Here is a 17347-nt window from a genome sequence, read left to right on the forward strand (position 1 = left end):
GGAAAGATATATTTATTGCATAGGGCATTACAAATTATTCTTTATGACAATGATAAACTGCTAAATCATATGGATTCCCTTTCCGTGAATTTTTAAGTTTTGAAAACTTTGTTTTTGCAATATGTCAAAGAATATAAATTTTGGGATACAATTTCACCTCAGGAAAGGGATGAAAATTAAGATAATTATAGCTGCCAGACGATAAGGTTGCTTCCATACTTAAAAAAAGAATGAAGGAAAAAAAATTATGAAAATTTTAATTTACATAAATCTGTGCTACTTGTTTTTTAGGATTAATATGTTTAACAGGAGGCAGTTAAATGGCTCAATGGAAAGAACAATGGACCTGAAATCAGGAAGATCTGAGTTCAAATCTACCCTCATTTACTTAACCTCTGTTTGCCTTAATCCACAGGAGAAGGAAACAGGAAACCATTTCTGTAACTTTGCCAAGAAAACCCTATGGGCAGTATGAACCATGGGGTTTTGAAGTGTTGGACCTCACAGAACATCTAAAATGAGCATTTCTAGGAAATTAAGCATCATTTTTAAAATTCATAGCATTATTTCAAAACTCCTTTGGGGGAAATGGTAAAATGGATAGAGAATAATAATGCCTGTAGTCAGGAAAACCCTGAATCAAATTCCTCCTCTAATATTTACTAATTCTCTGATCCCGAACTAATTATTTAATCTCCTTGTGCCCTAGAAAGTAAAAGATGATTGCTATATGAATTCTCTTATTCCATAGGCCTAAGAGATCATAGTATTTGGGTAACTGTATTTTAAAGTAAGGTCAAAAGGCTTTAATATCAATCAGCTATCATTTATTAAGTACTTGGTCTGTGTTAGGTACTGTGCCAAAACGTGGGAATGCAAAGAAGAGGGAAAAAGTGTGTGTGTGTGTGTGTGTGTGTGTGTGTGTGTGTGTGTGTGTATTTCTTGATCAAAAGGAGCTCACTTCCAATATAGCTTAAAATTAAATATTGGATGGATTAGCTTGTTTGTTAGGAGGAGGGTAAGGAGAAGGAGGCTGATGAGAAATCTTTAAAATAAATTGAAGACTCCAGGTTTAGAACTTTATTGGGCCCATCCCCTTGCTCTGATTCTCAAATACCTAAAACTCTTCTTCCTGGAAAAAAATTATCTTAATAAAATGACCCAGAAAAGCTTCTTTCACTTTTAAAGAATGTTGCTGATTGATTAAAAAAGTAAAAAATTATCTAGGTAAAACATGATTATGATTTAGTTCTTATATAATCAGGAAATAAGGAACTCATGTCTACATACTTAAAATTTTAGGCCTCCAGGAAAAAAAAAATTGTCAAAGAACCTACTGACTCCCTAAAATATACTATTTATGTATCTGTGTGATTTTTTAAGGTAGATTTTACATGTGAGTTTAAGACTGACATTTGTGGTCCCTTTTACAGCTTTAACTTTATGATTGCATAAGCTAATACCCCTCTACTTTTATAAGGCAGTACTAACAGGCTATTACCTAATCAATTGATACTGAATAAGATAATCAAAAGTAGTTTATTTCATTCACTACCCAACCTTCCAAAGCAAATCAAGTGTTTAAAAGGTACCTTATCTTTTCAGGCCTTAGGGTACTTCTCAAAGCACCTAACTTATCTAGAAGGAATAAACAAGTAAAGGGGAATACAGCATCCCTCTTTTTTTCAAATTGCTATAATTTGATGTTCATTCTACCACATGAGAAAATTAAAATGATGTTCCCTATTCAAGATTAAAATTATAATCCTTTTTGACTATTTACCTACCTTACTGTTTATCTTGAAAAATAGGAAAGCTAAGGGATCAGGATAAAACAAAACCTGACAAGTTCCAATTCTGAGCCTCTCTTTTACTCTTGTTATTTCTAGCATAGGAAATCTGGTATGTGGAGAAAAAAAAAATCTTTAGTGCATATTCTATGCCAAATTTGGGTGAGAGGAGGGATCTCTAAAAATCTCTTTGATCATATATTTAATAAAAAAAATAATCAAACTGGATAAATAAGCTAGCACATGTACTGATAATCATTGTTACATTACTTTTTTTTTTTCCCATGGTGTTTATATTTGCTAAATTTTCTTGGTTACTTTGGTGATATGTAAATTTCCCTCGTTTCCGTATCTCTTACTATCCCTATCTGTCCAGGCAGAGTGAATGAAGCATCTAGACCATGCTGGGTAAACTGTAGATGGACACATCTGAGACAGCCTGAGGTCTGACCCCTCATTTTGTTTTACTTCCTTGGTAAACTAAGGAAGGAACTTTGCCTTTTGCCCTTTGAAATGCTGTTTGGCCATCCTCCTATTATCACTAAACCCTTCTCCTCAGGTTATACCTCTTTGGTAGGGGATGAAGCATTACTTCTTTCTTATATTCCTTATTCTATAGCTCCACCTCACAAAGTACTTCTAAGAATGTTGCTGGTGACTATTGCTACTTAAGACTGTGCCAGTAAATTACTTCTATCTTCAATGTCTCAATCTAGATCAAATTTTCTTAAGGTAACTGGCAGATCTGTAGGCTGCTTGGAGCTCTAGCTCTCAATGGAAGGAATTATAATTGTTAGACCAAAGTGCCTCCATTTTGTGACTAGCTCTCTATTTTATGACTCAAAATTTTTAAGTTTCAGCTCTCAACACTTATGAGTCCTTTAGATGTTTTCTGTAAAACCCTATCTCAAGAGATACCAGCAGATATCTTAATTTAATTACCATTTGACTGATATATTCCTGTTCATCTCTTCTATTGTGTTGAAACTTGAGTAAAAGCCAAAGAGCTATGAGTCTCTGTGTCCCTGGGCTGAACAAAAGCCAGCTCCAATTTGCATGCCTTATTAAATAAATTGTTGATGTAGAAAAAATAAAATTAAAAAACAAAGCAAAACCAAAAACTTTGATTATGTTCTGTAAATTTCTAGAAATGGTTTAAACTTCTATGAATAAAATCATATTGGAAAAAGTTTTAAAATTAGGATAGAAAAGACTTCCTCCCCCCCAAAAGCCTGGAAAATTTAAATTTTTATGTAATGGTTCACTTTGATAAATTATATGTTCTTTGACTGGATTTAAACAGAAAAAAAATCCTATTTTCTATTTATTTTACAATGACAGAACATGGAAAAAAATACAATTTTACATAATATTCAAACAAGAAGATAAGTCTGTGAGAAGACTGACATGATAGGGTCACTTTTCAGTTTCCCTGACTGTTTAAATAATACCCTGATCACAACTTTGCTATTTGGGAATGTATTAAAGCCAAAATATTTTGAAAGAGGACAAAAATAGTTTAATCATTTGGTGGTTATTAAAAATCCTTATGCCATTTTAACTGAAAACAGAAGTAATAATAAGAACTTTGATTTGGTTAGACTTTTCTTTTTTCTTTTCTCCTTAGGCTAGGCACCAGCTTGATTGCCTGATAGCTAGGAACTATTTGGCAAAGTCTATGTGGGTAGTTCTTTGTGTAGTGGTTATGGTTAAATAAATACTATATAATATAATACTTGACTTTTCTGCTACAGAATTTAGCTGAAGTACTTTTAGGCACCTTCCTTGGCTAGATATGTAACTCAGAGTCCATGGAAGAGAAAACACTCAATCAAATGTTTTCAGTGCATTGTCCCTAAAAATATTTCTGTTGCTAATGAAGAGTTCAAAAGCCAAATTCTAATAATAATATAGAAAATGTTTCCCTCAAATGTTTTGAATCATTTTCTTCAGATATATTCAAAGTCTTTCAGGCTAATATGGGACTATTGTGGGTAGCAGCAATGAGTAATACAAATTTCAATTATTTTTTCTTCCCTTTAATAATTAACTTAGCAGAATCATAGAATAAATGAAAAAAATCATTTAATTGTTTACTATATGAAAGCTGTGTACTAAGTGTTGGGGGGAGTAAATAGAAAAATTAATGACTCAAAATACAAATACATTTTTAAAGCATTTAGATTGAGAAGTAGAAAGGAACTCAGAGGTCATCAAGCCCAAATCCTGTACTTTACAGCTGAGGAAACTTTTCCCAGGGTAGTAAAGACTTGCTCTCAATCACGTTGGCTCTAATCATTATTGATAATCTTTGATCTCCAAGGTCCTCTATTGCCAGAATCAGAAAGTACTCTAACTTACTTTATGTAGTGCTTTATTTTTTACAAAGCACTTTAAATTAATCATTTAATTGACCTTGAAAACAATGATGTGAGATAAAATTATAACCCTTTTTTTTCAGATTAGGAAATAAGCTTAAGGTATTAACTAATAGAGCCAAAAATCGAAGCCAGGTCACTTGATTACAAATGAAATATTCTTTCTACTATTAGTAGTTAGTTGCCCTTACCAACTTATTACCAAGAGAGTTAGGAGGTAGGGGCAATAAAAAGTATTATTTTTCAATGTTGTTTAATTTTTAATCCCTGGGGAACAAAAACAAATTCTGTCCATATTTTGAGCAGACGATAGTACTTATACTATTTTTGTTTGGTCCCACATAAGGCCTTAAAAATCTAAAGCTGGAAATTTAAAGATAGCATTTGTTAGATGCAAGGATGAGTGAATGTAGCTTTTCAACTTTAAAACTTTATGGGTTCTACGTTTCTAACTGAACTTGAATCCTTTGGGAATAGTATTTATGACTGGCAAAAAACCTTCCTGATTCAAAGAGGAAAAAAAAGGGGGGGGGCTTATAAAAAGGCTCATAAGACTTGTTGGACATCAAATAGCTTTTACAAAACAACATTTTGATGAGTTAAGTGTGAGTGAGTAAGGAACATATGGATTAAATTTCCCTTGAATACACATGGATTTAAAAATTAAGGGGAAAGAAGTAGGCAAAAATGCATTTGGGGTTTCAGTGAACCTAAAATGTTTATAAAAGAGATTCTGATAAAAAAAATATTAGGCTCTTGTATATAAGCTCCTAATTCTAAAAAACATATTAAAAACATGATGAAACTTCTTTCTGATGATAGTATTGGAGAAGACTAATATTTTTATAGGATAATATAAGGCTTTTATTGTACAAAAGTAGGTATGTTTCAGAAGATATAATCTGACTTCCAATACATCTGAATCCATATGATAACTAGATGTTAATTAATATTTTGGGTACTGTTTGGACTTCTACCTAGTTCTCTTTTATTATTTAAGTTCTCTCTGAAAATTTTACCTTTTACAATTATGCCCTTATATAGAACTCATGTTCACAAATTTTGAGCTATTTAGAGTTCCCTCTGTACAGCATTTTGCCTGGATCTCTTCCTTAGTTCAGTTCTACTTAAGAAAAGTAAAGTAGAGAAGCAATGATCTAATACACAACCTATAAAATCATTTACCTTAGTTTATGTTATATATATATATATATATATATATATATATATATATAAACATAAACTAAGGTAAATGATTTATATATATATATATATATATATATATATATATATATATATATATATATATATATATATATAAAAACATAAACTAAGGTAAATGATTTTATATATATGTGTGTGTGTGTGTTAAAGCTCTCTATGGACCTGGTCTACCTAGATATTTATTTTAATTCTCCATTCTATTTAATTACCTAACTATTTACTACAATAAACACTTAGTTATTCCAAATACTAAAGGTAACATAATCATATATAATCCAAAACACCATGATCTTTGAGTTCTGTGAGACATGTTATTCATATGCAAATATGACACTCAAATATTTCTTGAATGAATGAATATACATAAAAGATAAGGTGCTGGAAACTAAGGACTCTGTAAGGAAGAAACTAGAAGATTTTATACCTATTAACTCCCAGGATCTAGTGGGTAACAATGAAATTGCAGCAGATGCAAATACAGTCTCTGAAAAACTTATAACTACAACCTTGGCTTTACCACTGTTATGACAACTATTAACTTCTAATTTCGTTATTTTTATACTTGTATGATCTCCCACACTAAATTAAAAGTTCTTTGATGGCCAAGGCATCATTCCTTATGCATATTTTTGTGCCTAAGGTGGCCAGTAAACACTTTACTTAACAAAATCATTTTATTAATTAATTAATTTACATAACAATAATTTTATTAATTAATGAATTTACATAAAAGAAAACTGTATAATTGAGATAATTATCTGGTGAATTCAGGCAAAGAAAACTTTTACAGTTGAAAGATGATATTTTTTTTGGCCTATATTATCCAGATTAACTGTTTATATTAACTAAATTATCCATATAATTGCCTAGCTCTCAACTTTGACTATGAAACATGTTCTAAAAGTCAATAATTATTCCATTTCATGCTATTCTAATAATTTGCTCAAGGTGCCACAATAAATTCTTCAGTCTTTTGTTTCTTTAAGGTTCTTGTTTTCAAGGATATTATTATTAGTAATAACATTTAAAAAGGATAAATATACTTATCATCTCATGATGAAACATGCTATCCATCTATAGACAAAGAGATAATGTAGTAAAGAATGAAGATTGAGGGTTTTTTTTGTTTTTTTGGTATATGGCTTATGCAGGAATTTGTTTTGCTTAATTATGTGTGTTTCTAATGTGTTTTATTTTTCCTGCTTTCTCAGGAGGAAAGGAATACACGAGAGGGATAGATTTTGGAGGTGAAAAGTAAATTTAAAAAATTATTTAACCTATTAAGAAGGAAGGAATAAAGAAAACACACACTCATACCCACACCCATCCTACCCCAGTAGAAGTGGCAAAAGAAAAGTTTGGAAATCACTCTAAAATAATACTGAAAATTATCCTAAATAATGTGTTATTTATGTAATATATCAAATGCCTAAAAAATTACTCAAAAATAATACCATGAATTTATATTCATTATCTGCTGCAAAGTTAACGATGCTTTAACTACACATTCATGTAGTTATTTTAAGTGTAGTAAATATATGTGAACATCAACATATGATAAAAATGCTGTAAAAGACTTGGAAAAAACACAAGAGGCCTAAAATCTGCTGGCCAAAAAAGGACAAGTTTCATGGGCAAGCACCTCAAAAGCTCAGAGATATTGTGTTCTCTGAATTTAGGACAAAAAGAGAGAAATAGATTATGTACTAGGTAGATGTTAAAAGAAATAAGATAGAGAATAAATTTGAAGTTATCCAAAATGATGATTACCATCTTTTCAATCAAGTGCATGGAGGTACTGCTCCTAATAACATAATTCAACTTTGTCTTTTAAAAAGTGTTTTTTTTTTTTTTTTTTTTTTTTTTTAGTTTTCCAGAGATTGTATTTCTATCTTCTGCAATTTCATTGTTACCCACTAGATCTTAGGCATGAATAGGTATCAAATCTTCTAGTTTCTTCCTAACAGAGTCCCTTTCTAGCATCTTATCTTTAAATATATGCATTCATTCAAGAAATATTTGAGTGTCTTATATTTGCATATGATTGACTTATACCTCACAGGCCTCAAAGAGGGGAGGGATCACTTTCCCCCCCAAGGAATAATCAACTTCAAATAACTTCATAAAAGAAATACCATTAGAGATGGATCTTAAGGTATGGAAAAGATGAGATAGGAGAATCTTGGTTAAAAAAAAAAATGCTGTGCCCTGCTATATGTATAAAATTAAAAACAGGTTAAGTTTTTCACAGAATTGTAGCATTTGGGACTCCTTAAGAGAGACAGAGACCTCAAAAAATATCTAATTCAACATAAAACAATTCCCATTTTAATATATCAAACCAGCTTATCTAATTTAAAAAACAAGAAACATTCATTAAGTGCCTATTATTTGCTAGGTACTGTGCTAAGTGATGGAGATGATATAAAGAAAAGCAAAAGAGAAAAATCATAAAAACAGTTCCTACTCTCAAGTTCACAATCCAATGATGGAGACAACATGCAAACAACTATTTACAAAAAAAAGTATAAAAAGTAAATTGGAGATAATCTGAGAGAGAGGAATTAAAGAATTAAGAAATAAATATTCTTTAAAGAAAACAGGCCTTTAGTTAAGATCTGAAGAAACCCAAGAGGTGAAGATAGGATTGTTACTAAAAATGCCTGTGGTTGGCAAATGGGAGTGTCATATTCAAAGAAAAGAAAGGAGATCAGTGTCATTGGATTATACAGTAAATGGGAAAGGAATAAGGAATAAGTAGATCAGAAAGCTAAGAAGGGGTTAATTGAGGATAGGCTTTAAAAGCCAAACAGATAATTTATATTTGATCCTTTAGGGAATAAGAAGCCAGTTGATGAGGAGGGGAAAGCTGACATAATGAGACCTATAGTTTAGGAAGGTTAATTTGAAGTTTGAAGGGAGAAGTTGAAGATTGTAGGGAGAAACTTGGAGACTAAAACAGTAGGCTATTGAAATAATACATATGTAAAATGATGGACTGCACTAGGATGGTAGCAATGTCAAAGGAGAAAAAGGGTTGTATGCCCGATTTTGTGAAGGTAGAAACAGGATATGGCAATTGATGTAACTAAAACCTCTTTTGGCTAAACCAAAAAGGCACTGCTCGGCTAACCTCAGTTCATACTGAGCTTCAACATTCTTGAAGCTATTTTTACATGATGTTATATTTATCCTATTATTTTATTTTGATTTCTAAATCTGATATTTTTTTAAAGTCTAAGGTGGCTAGTGAGCTCACTATGAATCCTTATCAATTTTCAGATAAATTAAATGTTTCCTTTTATGTCTTTAGAATTTCATTCTTGAACATCTCCCATCTTTCTTGGAATTAAATTCCCAGATGCATTTTTCTCTATAGAATTTCTAAACAAAATTTAAACAAAAACCTTTTTTAGTTTAACTCTCTGGCCTAGATCTGTAAAATACTTGGAAAATTTTTATAAGCCTTTATTAGATATATTCTATCTCTGGCCAGGAATCTGTCATTTCTGTATTTTATTAACACTACATGGATGTGTAGATTTCTGGTTGAAAGGAAAGGGCAATTACATGTAAGTACATTAAATAAAATATTTATGTATTATTATGTTTCCAAGAAGCAGGACAAGGAATAGTTTTTGAGAAGTGTTTGATCAGTCATCACATATTTATTCATTGTCTACTTTGTGCCAGGCAATGTGCTAAAGAATGAGAATACAAAAAAATGTAAAAAAAGACAGTCCTTGCTATTAAAGAGCTAAAAAATCTAAATGGGAGAAAGAACATGCAAACAACTATATGTAAACAAGCTATGTAAATTGGGGATAATTAAAATAGAAGGCACTGAGAAAGACTCCCTGTAGAAATCTTTCTACAAGTATTTTATTTGAGATTTGAAGGAAATCAGGAGGCAAAAAAGAAGAAGGAAAGAATTCCATAGATGAGGAACAGTCAGTGAAAATGTTGAAAACTGGGAGATGGAATGTCTAAGGAACATAAAAGAGGCTGCTATCACTGCAATGAATACAGGATAGGTGAGAAGGTATAAGAACACTGTAAGTTGGGTCAGGTTATAAAGTGTTTTGAATGCTGAAGTGAGTTGTATTTTTGATACTGAATGTGATAGGAGTCACTGGCATTTATTAAGTGGGTGACATAGTCAGACCTGTATTTTAAGAAGATAACTGGTTTATTTTTTTTTCTCTCATGGAATTCCCCTTTTGTTTTGACTTTTCTCTCCCAACACAATTCATAAAGAAATGTGTATTAAAAATTAACATACATGTATAAGCAGAAAAAACACAACTAAAGATTAGTTGGTGAACTTAAGGTGTAAAAGTCCTTTAAATGATTTCAGTTTCAAGGAAAGGAAATACCAAAAAAAAAAAAAAAGAAAAAAAATAAAAAAGAAAAGGAATTACATTCAGAAGAAATTCTTAATGCCTGCAAAATAACAAGTCATTAAAAAAACCAAAAAGAGGCTCTCTGGTGTCATATAGGGAGGACAAACTGACTTTAAGATTCAAATCTTGCTTCTGATAGTTGTAACCTTGGGCAAGTCATATAACCTGGAGAGACCCCATTCTAGTTCTTTAAAAAAAAAAAAAAAAAAAAAAGAAAGATGATCATTGAAAGCTGAGTGGAGGATGCAATGGAGAAAGGAAAGACTTGTGGCAGGAAGACGAATCAGAAAGCTATTGTAATAATAGTCCAGCCATTGGGGGATGATGGCCTCCACCAGGGTGCTGAGCAATATAAGAAGAAAAAAGGAGATGTTATGAAGGTAAAATCTACAGGAAATAAGGCAGTTACACAGTAACAGTGAAAGGAAAAAGATCAAAAGTCTAACTGCTACATTGGTAATCATCTAATATGAAAAGAATCTAGAGTAAGATCTCTAGCACATTGAGGTGATAGTATCTCTTCAGAAGATCTACGAAAGAATATAGATAATGAACTTGGGAACAGAATGTGAAGGAATGGCTAGGTTCTAAACCGTAGAGATGGAGAAAATATTTATCACATGATAAAATCATAGATACATTAACATTGTTGTTGTTGAATCATTTCAGTCATGTTCAACTCTTTATGACTATTTTGGAGTTTTTGTGGCATAAAGTGCTTTGCCATTTCCTTCTCCAGCTTCTCTTTACAAATAAGAGACAGGAAAATTGGGAGATTTATCCAAGGACACATCTAGTGTCCTTGTCTGAGTGTACCTGACTCATGAAGATGACTCTTTATGGTTACAAGCCCAGTGTTCTACTTTGGCCTTAGTAATAGAAAAACAAAGAATTATCATTATTATAATGATAATTTTTATTATTATTATAATAATTTTCAATGACATCTTACTTTAGTTACAGTTTGAGGACCTATAAAAACTATATTTTGATAATTTGATAATTTTGATAAAGATATTTCAGATGAAATGCACTTCTACATTAATTCTCATTGTTGCCCAGATGTGCTAAGGAAAAATAACATTCTAATACAAATGAACTGTATGTCATATGTAAGACCCAGAATCTTTCCATCAATTGGAGAATATCATTCATTTTTAACTTCACACAGTAAACAAATTATAAATTTGTTATGTATCATTTTCTAAAACAAACTAACAACATTCTCGAAGCCAAACCTGAATCAAAAATAAAACATAGCCATTTCGGTCTGAAATCACCTCTAAAATGTTTGTGAATTAATATTATATTCAATTAGGTGTTTGAGGAAATCATAACTGTAATTATGCTTCAGTGACACTAAAATTTTTAGAAAGCAAATAAAGGCAATGAAAATAAGTAGAATATAGAATTATGAATATTATAACTACTTGTTTGCCATATCTTTATCATTCAATTAGAGTAGCAGTTCACTATAGCAGCCATTAATCACATATATGACTTGCCTCTTAAGATAAGTAGCTTTGAAAGAATTTAAAACACTATTCTATAATCATGTAGAATTGACATCTTTGAGGTAATTTGAAAATTTCAAAAAAATTAAAGATATATGAGACTATGACTTTTAACATAATTGATTTTAACTGGAACAAAATTATTTAAATAATTCATTTGATCTATTCATATATCACATAAAAATGAACAATTTTCAAAGTATAAAACTATGTAACTAGTTGCTTAAATTACATAAAAATATTTTAAAATTAGTCATCAATATGTATGAAATGTAAACAACTGAGTATCTTAAAAATCAACATGCAATTATGTAACTATTTCTAAAGAGGCTGATGCATTTATTAAAGCTTAAATAGGCAAAAAAAAAAAAAAAAGGGGGAGGCAGCTAGGTGGTACAGTAGATGGCATACCAGCTCTAGAATCAAGAAGACCCAAGTTTAAATCCAACCTCACACAATTACTAGCTGTGTGGCCAACTTATCTAACCTTACTTGTACATATATGTTGTATGTATATGTATATTATATAAATATACACACACACACACACACACACATATATATATATATATATATATATATATATATATATATATATATATATATATATATATATATATATATATACATACACATATCTGTAAACATATGTTTTCTAAAGGTAGCCAGTATCTTCCTAAATCAAAGTCTTTACATGATTTTTCAGTGCATCATTTTTTATACCACAGCAATATTCCAACTCAATCACATCCTACCTGAGAACTGATCTATGAAACTCTCCTACTCCCCTCCAATTTTCTGCATTCCTTCTAGTCTTGGCTGTTCAGATTTAATCTAGACCATAAAATTTTAATTTAAAATAATTAAAATTATCCATTTTATGTTTCAACAATGGTTTCATTTTATATGATTTAAAGTCTGATACTACTGAATCTGCTTCCTTCTTCCCCTGCCTTTTCCCCTGATTTCTATGAAGACTGTGATGTTTTAATATTCAAAATTATTTTTTCTAACTAAGTAAGATAATTTTAAAATTAATTGGGATGCAATTACCTAAATAGATTAGTTGGGTAAACTTGTCATTAAAAAAAAAAATTACATTGGCTTTCTTTACCTATTCCTACTCTTAAAAAATAAGATCTCTGAATTCAAATTTTTAATCTATGATCAGTTTCCACTTTATGGGTAAATTCATCCCATTCACATTCTGAGCTATAATTACTTGTATATTTTTCTCTTTCCTATTTTACTTCATTTTCCTTCTCATCCTATTCCTGTCACTCCTTATTTTTCTGCTTTATTTCTACCTGCTACCTGTGCATCGAATAAGACCACTGAGCACTTAAGGCTAATTACCTATTGGCCAATACTCTATTAGCATATGCTTGGAAAATGGCCCTTCTCACTATTCTGTGCTGGCTTGATCTTTTCTACAGATAATTGTAGGAGGAATTGGGGTGGAGTAAGACAAGCGAGAGTCACTTTGGAGAAGAAAGGAGAAGGGAGGTCAGTAGGTGGAGAGCTTGTGGCAGTTTTGTCCATCTCCTTTACTTCTTCCCCTAAAGACCAAGGACTTTTGTTGATCCTGAGGTCAACAGGGAGCTAACTTGGACTTCACAAATTTCTTGTAATACTGTATCAAGATTCTTTTTAAAAAATCTATCATAACTTTCAGGAAGTTCATCTATTATTATTTCTCCTTGATCCTTTCTCCAGATCAGTGGTGTGTCTGTGGTTTTTTTTTCTTTTTTTCTTTTGATGAGAAGTTTCACATTGTCTTCTATTTTTTCATTCTTTTGATTTCTATTATTTCTTTATGTCTTTGAACATTATTAGCTTCTCATTGCCTAATTCTAGTTTTAAAGGATTTTTCTTCCTTAAATTTCTGGTTCTCTATTTCAATTTCTTTTTACTAATTTTCTTGATTATCTTAGATTGTTCTTATTTTCCTCTATTTTTTGCCTTGATAACTCTGATTTTCAAAATCCTTTTGAAGTTCTAGGAAATCTTCTTGTGCTTGGCACCATTTGAAATTTTTCACTGAAAAAGGAGTGGCTTTTAAAACTCCACTATCTTCCTCTAAATATGAATCCACATCTTTTGTATCCCCATAAGGCTATCCATGGTTGGATTCTTTCTCCTTTGCTTGCTCATTTTTACTTTTTTTTTTGTTTGTTTGTTTTATTTTTAGCAGTCCAAGTTCTAGTCCTGAGATAGGAAAATGATGCCCCAAACATCAGTTCCTTCTTACTGTTATTTTTTGAGGTCCATATCCAGACTCAGACTTAGATTCTCTTCTATACTCCTAAGTCACTGTCAGGCTTGCAGCCCTCCAGTGATTATAAATTAGCAGTCCTCTCTGCCATGGAATTGAAACCAGGGACTCTGCTCTTTTGCACGTGCCTACAGCCAGCAGGGTGCCCGCTCCTTTGCTTCTGCACTCACCAGGTATATGGTAGCTTTTTTTCCCTCTTGAAGCAGCAGTCCGACCCAGGAAGCATCTGGTCATCAAAGCTGTGCTTGTTATTTTTCACCAGAAGATCTTTCAATTTTCTACTTCTACACTGACTGTGATATAGAAGTTTCTAAGGCTAGGCTACCTCCCAACCCTAGCTGCTTCCAGGGTTTATAATCTGATAATTCTACAGACTTGGCCTTAGGGTAGTTGTGCTTTACTCAGGCCAACCTCTGGCTCAGGAAGTCAGGACTTTCCTGGATTCTTCTTAGGTAGTCTTTGCTTTGTTCTTCCCTCTGTCCAAGAGTATCATACCCTTACCTACAGTTACTCTTAAAAGCTCCCCCCCCTTTTGTTATTCTGAATCCTCCCAAGATATCTTGAGGTTTACTGGCTAGATTTCCTCCTAAGGCCTTAAACCAAATTCAATTGCTTCCATTTGAATTGTCTTAGGGAGATACAGAAGGTTACCTGGCAGGATAAAATATCAGAAACTGAAGTCTTTCCTCAAAATAAACTGCCAAGCACTCAAACTGTACTGCAGAGGAAACACCTCCACTGGGCTGGCCATATTGTTCAAATGCCAAATGGATGGTTCTCAAAAAAAAAAAAAAAAAAAAAAAAAAAGTTATACTAAGACACTCTGGGAAGAGGTAGAAATAGGCAGGATATTAGCAGCCTCCTTCCCAGCACTTTTGGGGCTAATCCTATGTAATCCCTGAAGCAATACAACTTCCCAAAGATGCTAGATAGGAATTCTAACGGATATTTCAAAGCAACAGTACAGGAAATAGGAGAAAAAATTATTTGTCCCTGTGCTACTTCTATCAATGAGTAAAATAAATGCATGCCAGGCTGATATTGTCCATCAGACATGATCTACCTTCAATAGAAATGTGTCTTGACTTTATAAGAGAGCATTTTGAGTACACACAACTCCAGTCTCTTCTAACCATGTTTTATTCCCACTCCAACTACAACCCGAGGAATAAACTCAAGCCATTTCCAAGAAAGTTTCTCTTAAGAACTTTAGAATTGATTGCACGACAAGGAAGACACTGGCAGAGAAGATGTTGTGCTGTATGGGTAAAACAGACTTCAAGTAGCAAGTAGCTTGGGATGTGCAAAGTTAGAGAATCTACTCGCAGTGTTCATACAGACTACTTGTACCTGACCAGTGGCAGAGCATTCTGAGCTTGTATTGGTCTGATCAGCTATTGTTGGATATACTGTAACTTGATTCTAACATACAGATGTCATTTTGGTCCTGTTCCAGAAGGAAGACCATCTATTATATGGAAACCATTTTAATATGCATGGAGGTTGGGGAAGTGAAGATGACTATAATAAGAAGTAAAAGACTGAGGGGAGATGGATAATACTTCTTTGGGTCAGAAAAAAGGATTATGTCTCTATTCTAGAAGGATTTTCCATCACTTTATTTTTCTTTTGAGATGTGCCTTCTGTTTCTATAGTATCAAACATTATTTCTGATTAGGCCTTAGTGTTGGACAGTCCTTAACAATTTTTGTGACAGACTCCTTTAGACCCCTTCTTTGCCTTAAATCATGCTTTAAATGCACAAATAACATATAGAATTACACTAGGAAACAATTACATTGAAATACCATTTTTGAAATGTTAAGATAAAGCATTCCTGATATAGAATAAAATACAAATTAGCTTTCTATCTTTGAAAAAAGTACATTATTCTTTTGTGATTTCTTTTAGTTTTAACTTTCTTGTAACTACAGAAAAGCAATGGGCAAAAATGTCTTCCTTATCTTTTGGTCTTAGAACTATTTGGGAGAAAAAATGATAAAAATAAGTAATAAAAAGTTCATATTAAGCACCTAAAGTTCAGGGAAGAAAATGGTGGATGGAAAGGAGTATAAGCTTGGAAAAGTGTTGCTGGTGAAACCAGCAGAGTACAGGGGTGGAGCTGGGCAGACATGAATGCTACATTCTTCAGCCTCGGGTAGCAGAAACATCGACAGCACTTAGGGAGCAAGAAAAATCTCAAGAATGGCAATAAGAAAGAAATTCAATAAAAGTTCCTGTGGCCAAGAGCAGCATTATGCTCAAGGCAACAATTATAATGTAAACAGAGAATATTAAGTAGGCACTGGTGTACATATATTGTATAATTTGCAATGATTTTTCTACTAAGAAGGTAGAAATTGTTCTCTAAAACTATTCACTTCCTCTAATATTAGGAATGTAATATACTAAGTCATTAGCACATATTTTTCATTCCCTGAGTTGGAAATGCAATATGTACCTATGGAATAGCTTTTCTATATATATTCACAAAGATGTGTGTGTGTATACTTGGATGGCTATGGCTATCTGACAGATATCTATATATGTGCAGTCAGAGAATCAAATAGCCTTATATTTTATATATGCATGACAAATATTAAAATGTTACCTGCAAGGTTGTCAATTTCTTTTTCCTGTAGTAAACTGACTGCATCATCATCTCCTTCTAGCATGAGCTCTGTTTCTGCATTCTGGTTCACCACAGCTTGACTTCTGAATGTTTTCTTTGACTTGAATACATCTTCTTCAGTGCCTAAGAATAATAAAATATTGTAACTAAGTCGGTCATCCAGTTTCAAGTTTTTAAAAAAGTTACTAAACATTAGAAAGTTGGTTCTTATAATAATGGCATACCATAATAATAAAATAATATTATATATTATATAAAATATATAATAATGGAAATAAATATACATATAATAACAGAAGATGTTACAAATTTCCCTTTATTATTTTATAATTAGTTGCTAAAATGTCAGTTATTTCAGGTAGTCAAAACTTACCTCTAATTTTTAATCTATAATTAAAAGCATGGTGGTTAAGTAGACAAAGTGCTGAGTTTGCAATTAGGAATAACTGGGTTCAGAACCTTTTTATGATACTAGCTATCTGATCTTGGTTAATCATTTAACTTTTATTTATCTCATAAATTCTTAAGAACTTTTCTGTTAAGTGACAGTCAGGTTGGGTTGCAACTTATATAGTGGAAGAATTCTAATATTGCAATTGCACACTAAGAAAATCTTAGATCCCTCATGTTTATTTCATTTATATAATTTACATATGTGTGAAAACATGTGCTTCTTACAGTTACTGTGACACTGGACTAAACACTCAGACTTTTAATGTTCCAGGCAAATCTCAAGAGTCAGAATATTAATTGAAGAACAGATGTTATCTGCATTGATAGAGTGAGCTTCTCATGGATGTAGATAGGGGTACATTATTGTTCAGTTAGTTATTTCTATTATGTCAGACTCTACATAGAGATAGATATACCAATTTACCTGTTTCTCATATCTGTAATTATCTACTTCGCTATCTATCTGTCTATTATGTCTCCACTTAAGTCCTACTGACTATAGTGATTCATCATGACACAGAGTAACTTTGTTCTTGAATCCTATGTTAATTTAACATGAACTTTTTTGTAGGTCCCATGCCAAGTTGAAAAGGTTTTAATATATTGTCTGGTCATCTGAAGTTTGGTGAGGCTTACCATCAGAAGACTAGCTACTTGTTAAGATGTATGTGTATGTAC

The 17347-nt window shown here is 32.0% G+C and overlaps 1 protein-coding gene across 1 annotated transcript in view; it reads right to left on the bottom strand.

The window, feature by feature from the left end:
- NBEA (neurobeachin) overlaps window positions 1-17347 on the bottom strand; it is a 699286-nt gene that overhangs the window by 210677 nt on the left and 471262 nt on the right. Inside the window, 1 exon segment of the mRNA XM_074303499.1 lies at window positions 16196-16339. Within this exon segment, the coding sequence (XP_074159600.1) occupies window positions 16196-16339 (144 nt within the window).

Source organism: Sminthopsis crassicaudata, chromosome 3, assembly GCF_048593235.1.
Source record: "Sminthopsis crassicaudata isolate SCR6 chromosome 3, ASM4859323v1, whole genome shotgun sequence".
NCBI classification, from domain to species: Eukaryota; Metazoa; Chordata; class Mammalia; order Dasyuromorphia; family Dasyuridae; genus Sminthopsis; species Sminthopsis crassicaudata.